General features: G+C 35.2%; 1 protein-coding gene across 1 annotated transcript; it reads right to left on the reverse strand.

Moving 5' to 3' along the window:
- Positions 1-20916: 20916 nt before the first annotated feature.
- On the reverse strand, positions 20917-21849 carry LOC114099034 (olfactory receptor 5AC1-like). The gene has a single exon (XM_027943254.2). The coding sequence runs from the start codon at positions 21838-21840 to the stop codon at positions 20917-20919; it is 924 nt and encodes a 307-aa protein (XP_027799055.1). The 5' UTR covers positions 21841-21849.
- Positions 21850-24885: the final 3036 nt, after the last annotated feature.

Genomic DNA, 24885 nt, shown 5'->3' on the forward strand with positions numbered 1-24885 from the left:
TTTTCTAAGCTGTCATAGTCCCTTGCTGGCTTTGGCATTGCCTCATAAGGAGGCAGTTGCCATTGACTTAGGGAAGGATGTAGCCTTTGCCTGTCAGTAGAAGGCATATTTGCACCATTTGCGGTCACCTCTTCCTGCACCATGAAGGCTAGGGCTACTGTTTCCTGCCTCTCTCCCTCCTGCACCTGTCACTATTCAAGACCTCCAGAGACCAAGCAAGAAGCAGGTCTGATTTTCGCAGTTACCATGTATATATACTCAGGCAGTAGCTAAGCAGATTACAGACAGCCACCAATACAATTTCTTGCTAACTGTCCTTGCAGCAACCAATCAAGGAGTAGGCCATGGAGCGAGCACAGAAACTGCAATACATGGCCTCACACTCAGGGCTGTGCCTATGAGGTAAGTGGTCTGCCACTCATGCGCCTAGCACGAGGGGAGTGGCAATTCAGGCACCCTTAACATATGCCATGTCTGCAGTACTCCATGCCCTTGTCCCCACAATCATCCATATATTAGTGGATTGACACAGTAAAGGGTTAGTTCTCCTTCATGCACAGGTAAAGCATGTGTTCCTAATGGTAAGACAATTCTCCTCCACTCAGAGCTTCAGAGTGCTAGATGCCTTCCATCTTCTCACTCAGGCATCCTCCATACATGACTTCCTTCAGTGTCTCTGTTCTCATTTGAATCAAGCTAGAAATGAGATAGGACAGAAAGAAAGAAAAAAAAAGCAATGATTGATAGAAAAGAGATCAACAAGAAGTAAAAAAGGAACATGGAATTCAATTAATTAATGCCTATATGCATTGATAACTTGTACAATGTATCTTTGGGACAATTAAATCCAGGGAAATGTGTTGTTAGTGACCTATGATATGGGTATATTCCAAACATTGTTCTACTGACTACATAATATTATCTTAAATATCCTGAGAACAAGAAGACCATGGTGACACATCCTGTGCTCTGTTATCGAAAGAATTGAGTTCACCAAACTGCCACAATACCTTCCCCACATAGCCCTCATGCTCAAGATTTACAAAGTTTCCTTTAAAAGAAAAACCCGAAATCCCTAAAGCATGTATCACTCTCAACATAGCCCCCCAACACACACACACACTTTCCCTTCAGGTGTGTATCCCTTGCCTTCCAAAATAAATCTCTGCTTGTGCGTATTTCTGACAAATCCTGAAATTTTCTTTGAAGTCTGTGAAGGGTCTGCAAAGTCCATGTTGAAGTTCCCTTCTCACTTCTGGGAGACCTCCTCAGATCCTGTTTGGTGTCAGAAGGAGAAAGTCCCCAAGGGATTCTGACTATGACACGCTAATGAGTCAGAAATGCAGATGAAACACATTAATTTTCAATCCTAAATTCAATCACAGGACCACAGTTAGAAACAAAAAGAGTTTGTGTGTCTAGGAAGAAAATAAATTTTATTTAGTGATAAACTAAGAGTTTCTTCTACATTACTTGCTGTTTATCCTTTACTATTCTATCCTTCTTCCCACAAATAAGTAACTCTCAGCCTCTCTGTAAGGGTGTCAAATTTTATCTAGTCACTATCTGAACAAAAACTGATCTCCAGACTTTCCTACAATAAATCTAGCCATGGTTGGTTTTTTGTATAGGTACCCAGAATTTTTTTTAAAAAAATTTAGTTTTTAAAAGCTTATAATTTTTCCTCATGTTATAAATAAATATTCCCAAAGTATAATTTTGTAAGATTTATCTATCATCCTATGAATCTCAGAAATTTTACAAAGGGTTCCAGAGTACTTTTCAGGTCCAAATAACCTGACAAATATAATTGACAAGGATGAGGTTATTTTCTGAAGGCATAGCAGAAGAGTTTGCAAAGCCCTCTGCCAAGATCATCAGTGTTTGCTGTTGTCCATCCCAGATGAATGTAAAATGCTTCTGAATCTTTTTCATAATCAGAATTGAAAACAATAAATTTTCCAAATCAGTAGCCACATATCCCATATTAGATATTGTATTAATTCAATTGTTCTACTAAGGATGGGAGAGCTAGAAAAATACAATAATAGGCACGACAATGTGCTAGGTTTGTGGTTGTCTACCATGAACTTTTAGGAATGAAATAGTTTTTGCAGATACCAGAGTTGTAAAATAAATAGAGATGTAATAGAAATCACCATCATTCCATTCTGGGTGAAACTAATTCCTGGTATTGCATAAAAAATGAGATATAAACCACATCAGTGACAGAAGCTAGAGGCCCCACAGTTCTTGAGGTGAAGCCCCTATAGGACTGAACAGAACTACTCATTCTGAAAAAGTCTATGCTAAAGGACACAGGAGTCTGCAAGTCCTTTGAACAACAGAGGAAAATATGATCCAGCTCTGGCTTTATCTGTGGTATTTTTACTTGCCAAATCTATAAGAGTAGACTATTTTTTTAAAATATTGAATAAACTGCTTCTGAAAAAAATGTATGAATTTACACATTGTTTTTGAGTTGTAAAGACTACCTCTATAAAAAAAAAATTAGGATGTGGAAATCTTGCATCAGTTTCCCTTAGTAAATGGGCAAATTTATTTCTCTGTAGACATGTTCATAGATTGCTCATGCCTTTTTTCAAATGTAATGTCAAATTAAGTATAAAAAAAGTTTATTTTTATACAAAACATAAATACAAGTCCTGATCCAGAAAACAAACCAAAACAAGCAACAATCTCAAAGATGTCATTACAGGATAGCTTTTAAACTGACAATGAGGAAGTTATTTAACTTTTACAATGATATGTCATTGCATTAAGGATGATGATGATAGTGGGTTGGTTAAAATTGATTATCCTGTACAATTATTGGAAGGAATCTTAACTTTTCTTTATGATTATTTAGAGGCATTTCTAGGAAATCCTCTGCATTTTATTTATATTAAAAAGTCAAACTGGATCAAACTTCAGTTATGTGCCCTCATTTGTTTTGTTTGCTGGAAGAATTCATAGACCTGGTTTCCATGTTATTTTATTTATTTTATTTTAGTAATTTCTCTTTTTTGGTTATTTCTAATCAAACCAATGATGTGACCAAATAGTACAGCATTACTCTCATTTATTACCTCCTCTGTAGTCATGATTAGTCTAGTTTCTAGAATGGGAGGTCATTAGTCATTGTTACTGATGTTAGCATAGTTATCATACATGAGGACATTGAATTATTCATGATGGCTCTCATTTAATGTGTGAATTATGACTATTGGTGGCTCTCATTTGATGAATGAGCAGCTGCCGGAAGGCATTTATGACCTTAGGAAACAGTATGAAGTTTCCTTAAAAAAAAAAAAATAAAAATAGAACTACCATTAGACCTAATGGCAAATACCCAAAGGAGAATAAATCACCACCAGGCAAATATATCTCCATTCTCAAGTTCATTGCAGAATTATTCACAGTAGCCAAGAGAGGGAAATAAACTAAATGTCCATCAATGGATTAATGAATAAAGAAAATGTGTGTGTGTGTGTGTGTGTGAGAGAGAGACAGAGAGAGAGACAGAGAGAGAGAGAGACAGAGAGAGAGAGAGAAACAAGAATGTGATTTAGCTTTAAAAAAAGAACAAGAAGAGAGACCTTGGGTTATGGTTTGGATATGAGGTGTCCCCAAAAATCTCATTTTTGAGAAAATGCAGGAATATTCAGAAATGAAATGATTAGATTATGAGAATGGTAATCTAGTCAGTGGTCTAATGGAGTTAGAAAGGAATAGCTGGAGGGAGTAGGTCACAGGAGACATGCCCTTGGGCATTACATTACACTTGGCTACTTGAACTCAAGCTCTCTGCTTTCTGACTGTCATGAACTGAGCAGTTTCCTCTTCTGTTTTAATGTTCTGTCTTCCTTATGTTGGGCCAGAATGATGCAGAAGCCCACCATGAACAGAACTTCTGAAACTATGAGCTAAAATCAACCTTTCCTCCTTCAAGTTGTTCTAGTCAGGTATTTTGGTCACAACAATGGAAAGCAGACTAAAACACCCTGCCATTTGCCACAACATGGATGAAACTAGAGGACATTAATTGTGCTAAGTGAAATAATTAATTCAAACACTAAAAAAAATAGTGTGTTACCTCACCTACATGTAGAACTTAAAAATAAGGAAAAGCTCAAATACACATACATAAGTAGACTATATTAATTACCTTGGGGGCATGCATCAGGGGTGGGGAGGAAATGAAGAGATGTAGCTCAAAGGACAGAGAATAGTAGATATGCTGGGTGAGCAAGGAGAAGATCCCAACGTAACATATAAGAACTAAAGTTAATAAAATTGTGTTGTATTAGCAATCTCTGAGTATGTAGGTTTTACCTGCTCTTTTTATATACACACAGAAAAAAAATAGTAAGAAGCTACACGTTAATCTGCTTCACTCTACTTACCATTTTATTATTATATGTACCCCAAAACATGATGTTATAAACTTCATATATGCATAATAAAGTTTATTTTTAAAAAATAAATGAATAGAATTGGGGTTGTGCCTCAATGGTAGAGTGCTGGCCTAGCATGTGTGAGGCATTAAGTTCCATTCTCAGCACCACTTAAAAAATAATAAAGTTATTTTAAGAATAAAGGAATAAAATACAACCCTTGAGAGGATACAGGCACTAGGGAATTTAATATGATGAGAATGAGGAGAGTATTGAAAAAAATCAGATTTCCAGAATCCAAGATTCAACCGACTACATTAATCAAAGAAGTTTGATTAACTACATTAATCAAATTCATTGTCCCTAATGAAATCTTATATATTTTTTAAGATCTCTAAATTTGAGGGAAACAATTTCTAATTTAGTAACATGAAAAATTTTTCATCAATGACAGTAAATATTGCCTCTTTGTTTGGAGGCTAGGATATCTAAAACTTGTCTGTTTTGTATACCTACTCAGAAGTAATGCTTGAAGCCTCAGAATGGAAACTCAATGGCCTGGGTCCATAAGTTCAGTTTTCATCAGAGACATATCAGCCAGTGTTTTTACTTTTTGTTGTGTTTCCAAGGCACTGGAAGATATATACTTTAAAATATTATTTTTAACCAACACTCTAATGACATTTTAAACTAGATAACCTACAAACACATTTCATCAGCTCTAGAATAAAATTTTAATCTTAGACACTGTAATATCCTTTCAAAGTTGCACAAAGTGGGAGTTGTCCTTAGTTGTCCAGACTAGTTTGGTTCCAACTATAAATACCCTATTGATATTTCAATTTGTGTAATTAGGTGAAGAGTATTGTAGCATTTTGGATTTTTTCTAGATAGATACATACATAGAAACATAGATCAATCTCCATTTCTATCTCCCCCTTAATTTGGAAAGTTATCATTTATAATTTTAGCCAAACTTCTTATGATTCCATGAAAAAATAAAGGAAGTTTGAACAGCATTCCTTTGTTTTCCATGATTTAACAAAGAAGTTTTTCTATAGTATGAAAAAAAAACCTCTGAAACTTCTAAGTCATTTTAATTATTTTTTGTCCATTTGTTTCATTGTTCTATTAATTCGAGTTTAATATGAGTAAGAATTCTTAATATTCATGTCTCCTTAACAGTAAATCATCTAGTATTTGTAATGACCATCTACAACTGTCTGTCCTGAAATTTCACAGTTATCAGAATTATGCTTACCTGGATATTTCAATCTCAAGTAGGCAAAACTATAGCCATGAAAATTTGACATGCTCCCCATATTCTCACACAGTTTCTGTATATCTTTGGAATATTGAGGAGGTGGTAGCTTTCCTAAAGGAAAGCTGGCTGTTTTCTGAATATAAAATTGGAAAAGAAATGTATATTTCCTTCTGCCATATTCTTCACTAATGGCAGACTCATCTGCAGCAAAAGCCAAACTGATGAGGTCATCACTGTTCTGACATCCACCACTGCCTTCTCACTTAAATGAAGACTAGTGGAAGGAGACAGTGTAATTTGTGCAAAGATTTTCCTTGGACATAATAGTTATTGTACTATTTTTTTTAATAGATCTCCACCTGCCAACAACACAGAACCAGGAATTCCCTCAGTGAAAGTTACCAACAGATTCCCTGAAGCATAATTGCAAATTTGTTCAACTAGGCATTGGGGGTTTATCAGTGAATCACTCCACATACCCAAGTGTAACAATTAGAGTCCTACTTTGTGTCCTGAGGGTTCACTCTGAAGGAAACTTGACATAGTGCCCTGGAGCAATTTTTAGGACATGTTAATTCCCTTTTTCTTGTTGCTCCTGATGTTGCCAATTTCCAACCACATGAAAGTCCCTCATGAAGTCTCAATTATATCAAACCCAATATGTCCAAAGCTAAATTCAGAGTCTTTTCAAGACATCACCAAATATAATCCTAACCCTGTCTTCCAATTCTTTTTTTTTTTTAATTTTTTATTCTTGGTTGTTCAAAACATTACAAATTTCTTGACGTATCATATTCCTCACTTTGATTCAAGTGGGTTATGAACTCCCACCTTTACCCCATACACAGATTGCAGAATCACATCAGTTACACATCCATTGATTTACATATTGCCATACTAGTGTCTGTTGTGCTCCGCTGCCTTTCCCATCCTCCACCATCCCCCCTCTCCACCTCTCCCCTCCCCTCTCCTCCTCTCTCTCTACCCCCTCCACTGTATAACCCTGAGGGTCTCCTTCCATTTCCATGCAATTTCCCTTTTCTCTCCCTTTCCCTCCCACCTCTCATCCCTGTTAAATGTTAATATTCTTCTCCTACTCTGATCTTAGTTACTCTCCTTATATCAAAGAAGACATTTGGCATTTGTTTTTTAGGGATTGGCTAGCTTCACTTAGCATAATCTGCTCTAATGCCATCCATTTCCCTGCAAATTCTATGATTTTGTCATTTTTTAATGCAGAGTAATACTCCATTGTGTATAAATGCCACATTTTTTCATCCATTCGTCTATTGAAGGGCATCTAGGTTGGTTCCACAGTCTTGCTATTGTGAATTGTGCTGCTATGAACATCGATGTAGCAGTGTCCCTGTAGCATGCTCTTTTTAGGTCTTTAGGGAATAGACCAAGAAGGGGAATAGCTGGGTCAAATGGTGGCTCCATTCCCAGCTTTCCAAGAAATCTCCATACTGCTTTCCAAATTGGCTGCACCAATTTGCAGTCCCACCAGCAATGTACAAGTGTACCCTTTTCCCCACATCCTCGCCAGCACTTGTTGTTGTTTGACTTCATAATGGCTGCCAATCTTACTGGAGTGAGATGGTATCTTAGGGTGGTTTTGATTTGCATTTCTCTGACTGCTAGAGATGGTGAGCATTTTTTCATGTACTTGTTGATTGACTGTATGTCCTCCTCTGAGAAGTGTCTGTTCAGGTCCTTGGCCCATTTGTTGATTGGGTTGTTTGTTCTCTTATTGTCTAATTTTTTGAGTTCTTTGTATACTCTGGATATTAGGGCTCTATCTGAAGTGTGAGGAGTAAAGATTTGTTCCCAGGGTGTAGGCTCCCTATTTACCTCTCTTATTGTTTCTTTTGCTGAGAAAAAACTTTTCAGTTTGAGTAAGTCCCATTTGTTGATTCTAGTTATTAACTTTTGTGCTATGGGTGTCCTATTGAGGAATTTGGAGCCCGACCCCACCGAATGTAGATCGTATCCAACTTTTTCTTCTATAAGACGGCGTGTCTCTGATTTGATATCAAGCTCCTTGATCCATTTTGAATTCACTTTTGTGCATGGCGAGAGAAAGGGATTCAGTTTCATTTTGTTGCATATGGATTTCCAGTTTTCCCAGCACCATTTGTTGAAGATGCTATCCTTCCTCCATTGCATGCTTTTATCCCCTTTATCAAACATAAGATAGTTGTAGTTTTGTGGATTGGTTTCTGTGTCCTCTATTCTGTACCATTGGTCCACCCGCCTGTTTTGGTACCAGTACCATGCTGTTTTTGTTACTATTGCTCTGTAGTATAGTTTGAAGTCTGGTATCGCTATACCGCCTGATTCACACTTCCTGCTTAGCATTGTTTTTGCTATTCTGGGTCTTTTATTTTTCCATATGAATTTCATGATTGCTTTCTCTATTTCTACAAGAAATGCCGTTGGGATTTTGATTGGCATTGCATTAAACCTATAGAGAACTTTTGGTAATATCGCCGTTTTGATGATGTTAGTTCTGCCTATCCATGAACAGGGTATATTTTTCCATCTTCTAAGATCTTCTTCTATTTCTCTCTTTAGGGTTCTGTAGTTTTCATTGTATAAGTCTTTCACCTCTTTTGTTAGGTTGATTCCCAAGTATTTTATTTTTTTTTTTGAAGATATTGTGAATGGAGTGGTTGTCCTCATTTCCATTTCAGAGGATTTGTCGCTGATATACAGGAATGCCTTTGATTTATTCGTGTTGATTTTATATCCTGCCACTTTGCTGAATTCATTTATTAGCTCTAATAGTTTCTTTGTAGAACCTTTTGGGTCTGCTAGGTATAGAATCATATCATCTGCAAATAGTGATAATTTAAGTTCTTCTTTTCCTATTTTTATGCCTTTAATTTCTTTTGTCTAATTGCTCTGGCCAGTGTTTCAAGAACTATGTTGAACAGAAGTGGAGAGAGAGGGTATCCCTGTCTTGTTCCAGATTTTAGAGGGAATGCCTTCAGTTTTTCTCCATTCAGAATGATGCTATCCTAAGGCTTAGCATAGATTGCTTTTACAATATTGAGGTATGTTCCTGTTATCCCTAGTTTTTCTAGAGTTTTGAACATAAAGGGATGCTGTACTTTGTCGAATGCTTTTTACGCATCTATCGAGATGATCATATGGTTCTTATTTTTAAGTCTATTGATGTGGTGAATAACATTTATTGATTTCCGTATATTGAACCAGCCTTGCATCCCAGGGATGAATCCTACTTGATCATGGTGCACAATTTTTTAGATATGTTTTTGTATCCGATTCGCCAGAATTTTATTGAGGATTTTTGCATCTAGGTTCATTAGAGATATTGGTCGGTAGTTTTCTTTCTTTGAAGTGTCTTTGTCTGGTTTAGGTATCAGGGTAATGTTGGCCTCATAGAATGAATTTGGAAGTTCTCCCTCCTTTTCTATTTCCTGAAGTAGCTTGAAAAGTATTGGTATTAGTTCTTCTTTAAAGGTTTTGTAAAACTCTGCTGTATACCCATCCGGTCCTGGGCTTTTCTTAGTTGGTAGTCTTTTTATGGTTTCTTCTATTTCCTCAATTGATATTGGTCTGTTTAGGTTGTCTATATCCTCCTGACTCAATCTGGGCAGATCATATGACTTAAGAAATTTATCGATGCCTTCACTATCTTCTAATTTATTGGAGTATAAGGATTCAAAATAGTTTTTGATTATCTTCTGTATTTCTGAAGTGTCTGTTGTGATATTGCCTTTTTCATCCCGTATGCTAGTAATTTGAGTTCTCTCTCTTCTTCTCTTCGCTAGCATGGCTAAGGGTCTATCGATTTTGTTTATTTTTTCAAAGAACCAACTTTTAGTTTTGTCAATTTTTTCAATTGTTTCTTTTGTTTCGATTTCATTAATTTCAGCTCTGATTTTAATTATTTCTTGCCTTCTACTTCTTTTGCTGTTGTTTTGCTCTTCTTTTTCAAGGATTTTGAGATGAAGTATGAGATCATTTATTTGTTGTTTTTTTCTTTTTTTTAAGGAATGAACTCCAAGCAATGAATTTTCCTCTTAGGACTGCTTTCAATGTGTCCCATAGATTCCGATATGTTGTGTCTGTGTTTTCATTTATCTCTAAGAATTTTTTAATTTCCTCCTTGATGTCTTCAATAACCCATTGATCATTCAGTAACCTATTGTTCATTCTCCAAGTGATGTATTCTTTTTCCTTCCTTCTTTTATCGTTGATTTTCAGTTTCATTCCATTATGATCAGATAAGATGCATGGTATTATCTCTACTCCTTTATATTGTCTAAGAGTTGCCCTGTGACATAATATATGATCTATTTTTGAGAAGGATCCATGTGCTGCTGAGAAAAAAGTGAAACTGCTTGATGTTGGGTGGTATATTCTATATATGTCAATTAAGTCTAGGTTATTAATTGTGTTATTGAGTTCTATAGTTTCCTTATTCAACTTTTGTTTGGAAGATCTGTCCAGTGGCGAGAGAGGTGTGTTGAAGTCTCCCATGATTATTGTATGGTGGTCTATTAGACTCTTGAACTTGAGAAGAGTTTGTTTGACGAACATAGCTGCACCATTGTTTGGGGCATATATATTTATGATTGTTATGTCTTGTTGGTGTATGGTTCCCTTAAGCAGTATGTAGTGTCCCTCTTTATCCCTTTTGATTAACTTTGGCTTGAAATCTATTTTATTTGATATGAGTATGGACACTCCTGCTTGTTTCCGAAGTCCATATGAGTGATATGATTTTTCCCAACCTTTCACCTTCAGCCTATGTATGTCTTTTCCTATCAAATGCGTCTCCTGTAGGCAGCATATTGTTGGTTCTTGTTTTGTGATCCATTCTACTAGCCTGTGTCTCTTAATTGGTGAGTTTAAGCCATTAACATTTAGGGTTATTATTGAGATATGGGTTGTTCTTCCAGCCATATTTGTTTATTTATGTTACTAAACATGGTTTGTTTTCCTCTTTGATTATTTTCCCCCCCTTTACTGTCCTACCTCCCACTGTTGGTTTACATTGTTATTTTCCATTTCCTCTTCCTATAATGTTTTGCCGAGGATGTTTTGAAGAGATGGTTTTCTAGCTGTGAATTCTTTAAACTTTTGTTTATCGTGGAAGGTTTTAATTTCATCTTCCATCCTGAAGCTTAATTTTGCTGGAAACACAATTCTTGGTTGGAACCCATTTTCTTTTAGTGTTTGAAATATGTTATTCCAGGATCTTCTAGCTTTCAGAGTCTGTGTTGAAAGATCAGCTGTTATCCTGATTGGCTTACCCCTAAATGTAATCTGCTTCCTTTCTCTTGCAGCTTTTAAAATTCTCTCCTTATTCTGTATGTTGGGCATCTTCATTATAATGTGTCTAGGTGTGGATCTCTTATGATTTTGCACATTTGGCGTCCTGTAGGCTTCTAGGATTTGGGATTCTGTCTCATTCTTCAAGTCTGGGAAGTTTTCTCGAATTATTTCATTGAATAGACTGCTCATTCCTTTGGTTTGGAGCTCTGTACCTTCCTGTATCCCAATGACTCTTAAGTTTGGTCTCTTAATGTTATCCCATATTTCTTGGATGTTCTGCTCATGGTTTCTTAACAGTCTTGCTGAGCTGTCTATGTTCTTTTCCAGTTGAAATACTTTGTCTTCATTGTCTGATGTTCTATCTTCTAAGTGTTCTACTCTGCTGGTAGTATTCTCCATTGAGTTTTTAAGTTGGTTTATTTCTTCCTGCATTTCTAGGATTTCTGTTTGTTTGTTTTTTATAATCTCTATCTCCCTGTATAGTTGATCCTTTGCTTCCTGGATTTGTTTGCGTAATTCATTGTCGAAGTGATCTTTCATTGTCTGATTTTGCTGTCTAATGTCTTCCTTGATACTCCAGATCATCTGAAGCATGTATATCCTGAATTCTTTATCTGACATTCCATCTGCTGCTGCTGTTACCTCTTCTAAAGTTGCGTTGACCTGAATTGTTTGTGGTCCTTTCTTTCCTTGTCTTTTCATACTGCTTGCATTTCTTTCCTGCAGGCGCGGGCGGCGGCTCTGCTCTCTCCTTATTCCAATTGGGGTGTCGTGACTACCACGCCGGCAGGTCACTGGGCCTGTTCTGGGAGCTGGCGGCGGCTCTGTTCTGCCCCAACTCCAATTGGGGTGACGAGTGTACCACGCCGGCAGGCCACCGGGCCTGATCTGCTGGTCGGTTGCAGGTTTGCCTACCCTGCAGGCGCGGGCGGCTGCTCTACTCTGCCCCTACTCCAAATGGGGTGACGTGTCTGTCGTACCGGCAGGCCACTGGGCCTGTCCCGCTGGTCGGTCGCAGATCTGCCCACCTTTCGGGCACGGGTGGTGGCTCTGCTCTGCCCCTACTCCAATTGGGGTGTCGTGACTACCCCGCCGGCAGGTCGCTGTGCCTGTTCCTGTCACGGGCGGCGACTCTGCTCTGCCCCTACTCCAATTAGGGTGATGTGTGTACCACGCCGGCAGGCTCCTGGGCCTGATCTGCAGGTTGGTCACAGGTCTGCTCACCCTGCGGGCACGGGTGGCGGTTCCACTCCGCCCCCACTCCAATTGGGGTCACGTGACCACCACACTGGCAGGGCCTGATCTGGGTGTGGGCGAAGGATCTGCTCTGCCCCTACTCCAGTTGGTGTGACGTGTGTACCACGCTGGCAGGCCGCTGGGCCTGACCCGCCAGTCTGTCACAGGTCTGCTTACCTTGCAAGCGCGGGCGGCGGCTCTACCCTGCCCCTCCTACCACGCCCGTGTACCACTGGGTCGCGGGTCTGCCCACCTTGCAGGAGCCGGTGGCAGCTCCGCTCCGCCCCCTCTCCAATTGGGGACACGCGGTCACCACGCCGGCGAGCCACTGGGCCTGCTCCGGGCACTGGCGGCGGCCCGGCTCCTCCCCTCTGGCTCGACGACAAATCGAGAGAGACTCGGGTGTCTGTGCCTCACCCCCCCTACCAGGAGACCAACTGTTTCTGTCGCCACTGGTATTGATGAAGTTCTCTCCTCCGCCGCTTTCTGATGACATCAGATCTCTGCCATGTTGGTGTCCTATGCGAATGGCAGCATTTCGTTCCCCTGTTCTATGGCTGAATGAGCTGCGGTCAGTCGAAAACAGGGATGGTGACGTCAGCTTTCCAACATGGTGACCGCTGGCCTCCTCTGTGGTCTGACCGGTGTGGAGAACCGAGATGGACTGCTTCCTTCCCCGTCTCGAAACCAGAATTCAGCCCTGAGTACGGTGCTTGCACGGCTGGCAGAAACTGCAGCGCTGTATCCCTGCGTCGCTATCTCCTCGTTTCCCAGCGCACGCTGCAGACTCTAGCCGTGGGGCGATTTGCTGAATAAGCAGTGTTACCCTCCGTGCGACAAACCTCTTGTGTTTGAGTCCCCGTAGCCGATCCTCGTGCGATGGAAATCCTTCCTCCAGGTTCCGGAGCACCCCACTATTGCTGGAAATTCCTAACAAGATAGCCTTTAGCCGTCCTGACTTGTCATACTCCCACACAGTGAAGCAGCACACGGGGGCAATGCACTCCCCTTGCCGCCATCTTATCGAGCGAGCCCTATAGTTTCTCCAATTCTTAATTAATGGCATTTTATCTATCCCATTTTTATCATTTTATTTTTTTAATTGATCAAAGTTACATATAACTATCATATACCGCTTAATGCTTGGAAATATGTGCACAATGTGAAATGGTACAATCAAGCTAATTAAAGAAACAACACTAAGAATCATTTTGACACTGATCTCTCCCTCAAACCCATGTCTAAACAATTATTCATACCATTGTTTCTTTTTTTGATGTCTATTGAGCCAACTACTTCTCTTCAAATTCGAGAAAGCTCTATCTCCTGCTAAAGTATTAAAATAAGCTTTTGATAATCGGTGTGTGTTTTTCTAGCTTTTCTTCCTACCCTCCTCAAATTTGGGCCAATGTCATCTTGATAAAATGTCATACTGCTGAGGTCCCTAGTGTTCTCACACCTGCTACTTTTGAAGAGCTTCCAATGGCTCTTTTAAGAGAGATCAATATCCTTAACTCACTTATTACTTCCTATATTATTTATTATATCTTAAAAAATACTTAGTCTACATTTTTCCTAATGTGATTAAGAGGTTTAAGGTGAATGGTTCTGATATATCCATCACATTGTTTTTGGTTTTGTAACTTTGTTTCTCCTTTATTGCCTTTTTGACATTAAGTGGATATTTTCTACTCTAAGATTTTCATATTAATCATTATTTGAAAGTATTTTTCAGTTATGTTCCTAGTTGTTGTTCTAAGGTGTATAATACACACTACATTATAATCTCCTTCAGACTTGTACTAATTTAAGTCCAATAAATTTAGACTTATACTGCAATATAATGTTATATAACCTTATCACTTTTTTTGGTTTTTTTGTATTTATATATTTATTTGCATTACAATTCTTATTACAGATATATACCACAATTTTTCATATCTCTGTTTGTATATAAAGTCTGTTGACACCCAATTTATGTCTTCATGCATGTACTTTGGATAATGATGTCTATCACATTCTACCATCCTTGCTAACCCCTTGCCCCTCCCTTTTCCTCCCACCCCTCTTCCCTATCTAGAATCCATCTATTCCTCCCATGCTCCCCCTCCCTACCCCACTATGAGTCAGCCTCCTTATATCAGAGAAAACCTTCCACATTTGTTTTTTGGGGCTTGGCTAACTTTACTTAGCATTATCTTCTCTAGCACCATACATTTTCCTGTAAATGCCATGATGTTATTCTCTTTTATTGCTGAGTAAAATCCCATTGTGTATATATGCCACATTTTTAAATCCATTCATCTACTGAAAGGCATCTAGGTTGGCCCCACAGTTTAGCTATTGTGAATTGTGCTGCTACAAACGTTTATGTGGCTGTGTCCCTATAGTATGCTGTTTTTAAGTCCTTTGTAACCTATCAGGTTTAAATCTAATGACAATAAAGAAGAGGAAAATATGTACTTAGAGGTTGTGTTATATGAATATTCTTAATACAGACTTTCATCTTTAATATAGACTTTTATCTTTAAATCTTCAATTTACCATATAGTGTGATTTTCTTACCCAAGAAATTTTTAACCTACATGTATTTTTTTGTACTCTATTGTCAAATATATTACTTTTCTTTAGTAAGTATATATTGATATAAGTTGATATTTCCTCATATAACATTGATACTAAAATAAATGGTTTGTTGGCTCACTCATAGGATAAATTAAAAGAACCCTTTCTAGACTTTAATCTTTAGGATGAAAAGATACTTTGGCAAATTTTCTTTAAACTTTCCAGTTTGTGTAACAACTGTGAAAAAGAATCAATGAGGGGGAAAATTTACACAAACACATTTCAGTGCTTCTAGTCAACATAAACAAAAATTTCAATCCACAGTAAATAAGGTGAAAAAGGATGGCACACATACTGGTGTTTATTACAGGTTTGTTATATCTTAGTCACTAAGCTTTGTGGAGACTGCTGTATTCAAATGATAATAAATATCTCTGTGCTTCACTACTTTTATCAGTATCTTACAGACTTTACAAACATGCTTATACTTTCCTAAGCTCCATATTCAGATGCAGATAGTCACAGTCAACCCAGCTAAACCTGGCTTTATAATCAGTCATTTACATTGTCTTTTATAGCTCTTATTCAAATAATTAATTTCTGAGTGGGGAGGGATATGAAAGTCCATGTATTAAACATCTTTGCACGATATTGCATTAGCTACAGTAAAGTTCACACCTTATTGCAATGGAATGTTGATAACCATGTTAATATGCATCCATTGATCCAATCCCCAAGACTTTAGTCGCAGCATTGGTGAAGCTGAAAATTCAACACATAACCATTATAGTTAAGACACATTTTGAGTCACCATACAAGACTCACAAAGGTCCCATAGACTGCCCTTATCATACCTATTTACTTCTGTCTTTTTACAATATTTTTACTAGTATGTTGTATTTTATTTGTAATGTAAGTGGCTTCAGACTTCTAAAGTTGGATTATATGGATCTTCTATTGATGAACTATGCAGCCTGTTTTGCTTTAGCAGAGGAAGAATCTTAAGGTTTATATTATACATCAATAGAAGTTGATATTTCCTTGGAGTGTTTTATATTCAGTGGCAGTGGCAGGGGTGTTATTTGATCATGAAAACAAGGAGTTTTCCTAGAGCCACCATTAGTGAATACCCCTATATATGATCTTTTCACTTAATCAATGAGTTTTGTTGAATCGTCATATTTTAAACATATTTCTTGGCATTGCATGTAACACAATAACTATCTCAAATTTTAAAATTATTTGCCCTCTTACCATGGAGGGATCTAGTTCCACCAAGTCTTAACAACAATACTACATTTGTCTTTCAAATTTTCCTACCCACATACCAAGAAATTTTAAATTTCAAAATTCTGATGGATATCATTGTGTGGCAGAATTGATATTTTTCATAAGCTTCAATCTTCATGCAATGAAAGAGGAGACAACTTTGCAATGATGTATGCTTTAGGATAATATGGTTCCAAGGAGTCTGCTCAGAATATCACTTATAATTTTCTTAAAATTTAGGCTTTGTCCTAAAACTTATATTTCTATTTAATATCTCAGTAAAGGACTAAATCTATCCAAGTGCAGTCAGTACACTGACCAACATTCAGATAGCTGTCTTCTGATCTGTGAAGTCTGCAAAAACAGAAATTTGTATATATTATTGGTAAAATGTCTAGTATGGTCTCAATTTAAATTAATTTCCCCAAATCTTATGTTTTGCACAAGGCTGTGTGTTTTAGCTGAATTTATTGGGCATGTTGGTTTAGTCACATATGTCACTGCAGTTCTAAATTACTAGGTGTCTTTGTCCTCTGAGATATAAATTCTCATAATATCAATGAAAACTAATATTTTTACACAGGGATCAATTCTAGATATTGAACCAAGTTATATGTTTACACTGGAGGAATTAATTATCTCTGATATGTATTGGATGCTTTTATAAAATGAAAAAAAATTGGTTGACTTTATCATGATATTTTAATAAAATTATAGATCCTTGGGCAACTCTATTACATCATTCAGACACTATTATTTTGTCATACCTCTTAAGAGACCTGTTTTAAGTCACAGAGAAGACTTCCAGTAGAACCATTTCATTTAGTCCTCAGTAGATTCTTGCTAGCTATCATAAACTGTCTTTTTTCTACAGGCTATCAGAACTGCTCTATAATTAGTCAATATGAATTTATATCCTGCTTCTACAATCATTTTCATTAAGGCACAAACTTAGTGGTATCGTCCAGATATGTGGTTTTAATTAGTTCAAAATCAAATCATCATCACAGAGAAAACTTCACAATTTAAAAAGGTCTCATACATATGTCAAATCAGAATTGGTAGAGGTATACACAGCTAGTGTGTAATAAGAAATCATCAGGCAATATTTAATTCCTTCATTATCAAAAGTATCAAATTTAATAAGACACTCAGATAGAGGTGATATTTCTAGAGGTTATTTTTATACTTCCCATTGTGCCACAGACAATTTAATGTAACTGGTGTCTACCACCAAAGCATCAAATTGTCCTCAGAGTTGGAAATGTTTTCTATTTAGATTAATTCTATTGTTTGTTTATATTCAGTCTAAGATGGGTTCTTTTGGTACATTCATATGATCTCTGAAGGTATCTCTCATTTATCATTAGATGAAAAATTTGGGCAGGTATCCTTTTTAGCATAGAGACAATTTAATAACTGTGTTTCATTATCTGGAATGAGAAAACTATACTAAAGTTCAGAGTAACCAGGCTATATAAGTCCCTCCATTCAGCCTGAATGTGTTCCCTTCCATTAAAATATATGTCCATTGTTCATCAATCTCAGTATCCAGGTGAACAAATAAAATCTAGTATTTATCTGTTGCAAGTTTCTAGAATTTATCTGTTGCAAGATATCCCTACTTTAATAAGACTCTCTAGTTTCTACGGTCATCTGGACTTGTCCTCCTACACTTGGACAGTGAGTATAGTGACTTCTGGTTTCATGAGAGATTTATATCAGGTTCCAAGGAAACATTTTATGACTTATCACTTTGCTAAATCATAGGTCTATTTCTTGATGTCTTCTGATAAGATTTCCATTCACTAGTGCTATCATAAGAATCATGCAATGTTTCTGGTCATTTTTCCTATTTGCCTTTGTTTATTATCTCATTCTGTTTAATCCTACAGGTTTGACACTATATCATCTAGATCCCATTTATAAGGTTTTTGTCCTAATTTGCCTCAAAAAATAGCCTCAACCTAACGGCAATTATCCCTGGACCGGTCTCAAAAGATCCTCCTTTCTCATCCTATTGCATATTGGTCATTTCATCATAAGACGATGACTATTGACTTCATGCATACCATGACAATCAAACTCACAAGGTGCTATAGACTCTCCCAGTATTTATTTAGCCAAATGCATTTTCTAAGTTTATTTACCTTTAAGCAAGAATACCACATGCAGATTCCCAAGTCTCAATCACAGAATGCAAACTGATAGGTATAAATCAAATCCACCCAGGGAAGTTGCAAGGTTCATGGTCTCTCAGTTCAAGTAATTTGCTTGTCACCTAGCACTTTGAGGAATGTCTTCCTCAATTCTATTTTCAGTACAACTGCAGCATATAAAATACAGATAATATATAAAGAATCTTGACCAATGATATAATATACCCAGGAACATTACAAATTAGCAATCAATTCAGGACCAATTCCAGAAATTTATTCTGAATTGATGCATATCTTGAGTTGACATTGCAAGATTGTCTAAATGCCAATTACTCAAGAGACTCTTAAACAGGAAGAAAAACTACTAGTTAAAACTGTTAAGCCTTTCTTTCTAAAGTAATATAATGCTGAAATTTTTTAAAAAATAATCCTGATATGACTTCATGTTTCCTGGTATAATTTTAGGAATAATAAAAGATTATAAAAATAGTAACATTTTTTCTAACCAGCTCTTTAAATAAAGTATGACATACTGGGTATATGAAAAAATAAATTTATATAAATTTATATAATCTAAAAAGTATTTAGGAAATTGCTTTAAGAAGATATGCAGTCAATTTTAGAAATTTATTTTGCTAAATAAAAAAAGTGATTTTAAGAGACTGCATGATATTGCAAGAAATTACCTGCAAATACTGATAGTTTTTAAAACAATAAATTTAATCATGTGAGGCATTTTACAAGAAATTCTGTTATTGAGAAATCATACATCTTTGAATGTCCCTGATTAATTAACAAATTAATATAAATTAATCATAAACTTATTTGTATGGTCATAAGATTAATTTATGATTATACCAATAAGTTGTTTTCTAATAATCTACATATGACAAACAGATTTCAGTAACAAAAGATATCACACAGCTAAACCTTTGCAGAACACATTTAGTGTAATTGTTGGAGCTATTCACTTGACAAATGCAAAAGAGGTTTTAAAAATAGTAGAACAAAAATCATATTTTCATTTTTCAAAAATTTAAACTTAATTATTTTTCAATATGATTATATTTTCTAAAAAATATGCTAGGGGAAAAAGAGATTGCTAAAGAAATATAATTGTTTAAGAGTTGTATCATCTATGTCTATGTAAAAATGTAAAATATTGGGGTTGGGGTTTTGGCTCAGAGGAAGAGCACTTGCCCAGCCTGCATGAGGCACTGGGTTCAATCCTCAGCACCACATAAAAATAAAATAAAGGTATTAAAAAAATGTAAAATGTAAAATTCTCAACCATTAATTTACCTCACAGAGGCATGATCACTTAAAAATTATATATATGTATATATTATGTACATGTATATATGTAAAATTATATATATATATATATATATATATATATATATATATATATATATATATATATATATAATATATAAGAGAGAGAGAGTGTGTGTATATATAGAGGGATTTGCTGCCACAATTTATTGCGCCTATCTTTAAATATTAATCCAGTTTCTTTTCTCTGATCTTGTTTCCTTTCATTCTGCTCAGCAGCTCCTACTAAAACTAATAGGAACAGTATTTTCTTTGTAAGACTGTTGTGGGAAATTTCTTTTGATTGCACTAAAATATTCCTAAATTTCTGAATTATTAAGTATAATACGTATAGCAATATTCTTGATAAAAATAGCATGTGGAATTATAAATATAAATTGAAATAATTTTTTAGCTACACATTTTAATTTATGCTCCCATTTTTTTCCTAAATAAATCTAGATATATATTTATACAGATGGATCTAGAAATATATAGATGAATTTTTAAAAATTTTTTTTTTGGGGGGGATACTCAGGATTATACCCATGGGCAATTAACAATGAGCCATACCCCAGATCATTTTATTTTGACCAAAATAATTTTTTTTTTTTTTTTTTGGTGTTGGGGATTGAACCCAGGGCCTTGTGCATGCAAGGCAAGCACTGTACCAACTGAGCTATATCCCCAGCTCTTATTTTTTTATTTTGAGACAGGTCTTGCTAAGTTGCTTAAGGTCTCACTAAATTGTCAAGGCTGGCATTGAACTTGAATTTCTCCTACCTCAGCCTCCTAAGACACTGAGATCACAGGCATGCACCACCAAGCTCAACTATTTTTGAAATTCTACGTTTTGCTGCTTTGTATCACTAAATAGTACATTTCTTATCAGGAATGTATTCTACCAAGGAGCAGAATTTTACTTTTTTTTCATGGTCTAGGGGAGTTGTTTAGTATGCCAAAGAATCAGAAAGCCTTATTAACTCATAGGTTCAGAAGGGTAAACTAGACTCATTCAAGTAACTATACATGGGAATGTCAATTAGAGATTTTCTCGATATGTATTTTTCACCATTTCTCAGTAAGATTGTCAATTACTACCTATTATCTTGGAAGTCCCTAGCAAATAGGTAATTTGTAAAAGTTAAATGCTTAGCTAAAGTGTAGCACAATAATTCTAAATAAGGTAATGATGGGTAATGTTACCAAGTGTTCACTGAATCCATAAGAAAAGTAATTTAAATATGGCACTGGACCGCAAATATGGAGTTGGATTCATTCACCCATATCTCACCAATCTCACAGAATATTAGCCCTCTAGTGGCTAATATTTATGATTTTATTTTTATTATTTTTTCTTTTTTCTCCTAAAGAAGAAATAGTATGAAACTTGTCTGACAAATATTTATTTCTTCATTAGTCTTCTCAAGGCACCTATAACTTCTTTATTCCTCAGGCTATAAATAAAAGGATTTAACAGGGGAATTATTATTGTATAAAGTAAAGAAAACATGTTTTCCTTATCCTCAACTGGTCCAGACCCAGGACAAACATAAATAAGGAACAGAGTGCCATAGAACAAAGATACAGAGAGCAGATGGGCACTGCAGGTGGAGAAGGCTTTGCGTCTGCCTTTCTCAGACTTCTTTTTAAGAATAGCAAAGAGGACTTTGATATATGACACAATAATGTTTAAAAAGGTGAAGGCTTGTATAAAGACGGAAAAGTTTAAAAGCACGATCATGTTAACTGTAGAATCCGTGCAAGAAATTTTGAACAGCTGTAAAATTTCACAATAGTAATAACGTATGATATTGGACCTGCAGAAAGTTAACCTAACTAACAAACCCACATGAATTACTAAATGCAGAAAACCAACAAAATATGAAGCACTTATAAACTGAGTACAGAGGCTATTGGACATCACCACTGGATACAGCAAGGGATTGCATATGGCTACATAGCGGTCATAGGCCATCACTAACAGGAGGAAACATTCTGTAGTAGCACTGGAACCTAAAAAATAAAATTGAGTAAAGCACTCAGCTACGGATATTTTATGATTCTTAGATAAAAAATTGATAAGCATCTTGGGGGTCACAGAGGATGAAGTGCTTGCATCAGCCATGGCTAAACCACTGAGGAATAAGTACATGGGGGTGTGAAGGTGGGGGTCCTTCCAGATGAGAGCAATCAAGCCAAGGTTGCCCAGCATGGTGATGAGGTAGATCACAAGGAACACCAGGAACAGGGGCATCTTCAGCTTTGGATGATGTGTAAGTCCTGTGAGAACAAACTCAGTCACCAGAGTCATATTTTCTTCTGCCATGTTTGACCTGGATAATCACTAAAATGAAAGAACAAGTGAGAAAATGCTCAATGAGAAATATAAAATTGGTAACATTCTTGTGTGACTAATGTATTTGTGAGAGGTGTTTCTCATCTTTATAGTTTAAAATTTTTATCTTTGTCTACTTAACAAACTCAAAATTCTTCATAATCAAATATATTAACATAATTATTCACCTAAAGTGACATATAAATTTAATGCAAATCTTTTCAGTCTAACAAAGTTTTAGAACTGCATATGCTTATCTTGAAATTCATGTGAAGGGCTGAGGCTGTAGCTCAATGGTAGAGCACCTGCCTAGCTTGTGTGAGGTCCTGGATTCGATCCTCAGCACTGTATAAAAATAAAAGAATAAAAGTATTGTGAAAATAAATTCTTAAAAAAATTCATGCAAAAAACATTGTTTATTTTTTCCAGGAATATAAATAGTATTAATAGCCAAGATTACTTTAATTAATATAGAACTGTAATTTAAAGTTTTAATAGTCAAAACATTAAGATACTGCATAGAATAGACAAAAAAGTATAGATTCAATATGCATAGAAATTAATGTAAGCAATAATATTTCAAGGATAGACTGATTTGTTTAATCGAAAGTTCTAAGATTGTTGGCTCTGTCTCTAGAAATAAAGTTAGACTCTTATCTCACACCATAGATCTTTTCTAATAAAATTTACAGTATGATAATGTAACATATGAATTATAGAAATTTCTTCCACAATTAAGAAAGTCAGTAAAAAAAACTATCATTACCTAATTATAAGATATAAGAAAAAATATCTCATAGAGACAAAAGGCATAAAACAAATTAGGAAATTTGTTTTACTATAAATATGACAGCTAGAGATTTGTGTCTATATTATAAAAATTATTGGCACAAATAGAAAAAAAAGGAAAACAATCCAAAAGTAGAATAAGTAAAAAACAATGAAAACACATATATACAAGTGAACAAATTAAAAAATTAAAAAATTAAATTAAAGATGCCTAACTCTATATGTCATATGAATAAACACACATACACATAAATACACAGACACACACACCTTTTTTTATTTTAACATAAATTAAAATGTATAAAAATTTCCACTGCTGACTGATATGAGAAAATGATACCCTAGTATATCACTGTGGAAATAGTAATAGCCATGGCCTTTTTAAAGCAATTTTATAGGGTTCTGTTAATTAAAAAAGCAAAACTATATCTTTCAATCTACCATTTTCTTTTGTAAATTCCTTAGAAATAAGCACATCACTATGCAAACATAAATATACAAAGAATACACAATGCATTATTAGTCATGGTGATAAAGATCAGACTTTTCCACAGTGAAGTGGTTAAATCACATTACAATCATAATGTAGAATAAAAATTAGCCATTAAAAAGAAATGAACTAGACCAACTACATTGAGAATTACTACAATGTATTTTATCTGAGAAGAATAAGATACAGAAACAAGTAAATAATTATGATTTCACTATTATAAAATAAGTGATGCTTTTTAAAATATCTTTTACATGATGAAAAATATAAGAAATAAACAAAAGTTCAAACACTGACTTTTCTCATATGGAAGTAGAGGAAAGGGCAAGAGGAAGATATCAAGATAAGCATTCCATAAGTAAAGATCATATAATATGATTATTGTTCATGAAATTATGTAATATGCTTATATATGTCATATACATTATGAACATACATAAAGAAATTTGTGACAGTGTAGTCCCTAACACATTAACAGTAAAGGAGATGTTTTGACACTGAAAATTACAGTGTATAATTGGTAAGTAATCATGTTTAATTTTCTGTACCTAAAAAGCAGTTAAATTTGGAAATAACCTTCAGGGAAATGAGCATATTTCTTTGGATATGATCAATCAGTAAATGCTTTTGAGCATTAAGAGTAGACAGGATTTACTACTCTAATGTTAACCATAACTATATAAGTCAAGAATTCAAACACAATAAAATGTTTTTCAGAGTTGGTTTCTTTTCCGTTTGTTTCATTAATATTCTTATTAAATTTATTCCAGTGAACTTTATTTGTTGTCACTGCTCCAAATATTTAGCTAATGCTTGCATGAAGTATGGCAGTTTCTTTGATGATTTATAAATAATCTCTGAAAAAAATTTAAAACAAAGTTGTAAAATTGTTAATATATCTCCACACATTAAAAATTTATTATGTGAAAATATCAGAAAATTGGATTTCATCTAATATTAAAATATGAATGAAATTTTATTTTTCTAAGAATGAAAGAGCCATAAAAAGAACCATTAGGAGTTCTTATTCCATCTTCACTGAAACAAAAATGAATGGGTTTTAGAATCTTTGCTTTTAAGTATATATTCATGAAGAACCCTGGCATGCACAAGGTCAAAATATTAAAGAAAAATTAAAACCCATAATATACTTGACCTGAATTAACTTGCCCAGGTTTTTTAGTAATCTCAAGGAATCAATTTTTTTTATATTTCTAATTTTAGATTCTGCAATGTGTAATTTAGCCAAGATTTAGTAACTTTTGTAATTTTTTTTATCTCAGATGTTATATATAAAATCCAGGGAGACAAAAAAGGACATTATTGAAGTTATTTTCTATGACTATCTCATATTCTCATGATTCTATGACACTAAAACTTTTTAAGATATTTATTTCATAGTTATGGTTGTACACAATACATTCATTTAATTTATTTTTGTGTGGTGCTGAGAATTGAACCCAGGACCTCGCATATGCTAGGCGAGCACTCTATCGTTGAGCCATAACCCCAGCCCGAAATTAAAACATTTTTATTCTTCTCTATCACACACACCTCAGCCAGAATTTCTCATTCTGAAAACTACAAGTGAAATTGGAACAGCATAACTTATACTCAATTAAGAAAACTTTTCATATTATAAATTCTGAATATGTTGAATTTATTTTATCATTATTATTTAAATTTTTAATTCTTATGCTAATCAGTAGAAACTTCCCTAAAATTATGTTACTGCCACAGTAAAATACTAATTAAAA

Source organism: Marmota flaviventris, chromosome 8 (assembly GCF_047511675.1).
Source record: "Marmota flaviventris isolate mMarFla1 chromosome 8, mMarFla1.hap1, whole genome shotgun sequence".
Taxonomy (NCBI): domain Eukaryota; kingdom Metazoa; phylum Chordata; class Mammalia; order Rodentia; family Sciuridae; genus Marmota; species Marmota flaviventris.

Coding starts and splice junctions, on each gene's coding strand:
- LOC114099034 (XM_027943254.2), bottom strand. CDS start 21,840: ATGGCAGAAGAAAATATGACTCTGGTGACTGAGTTTGTTCTCACAGGA.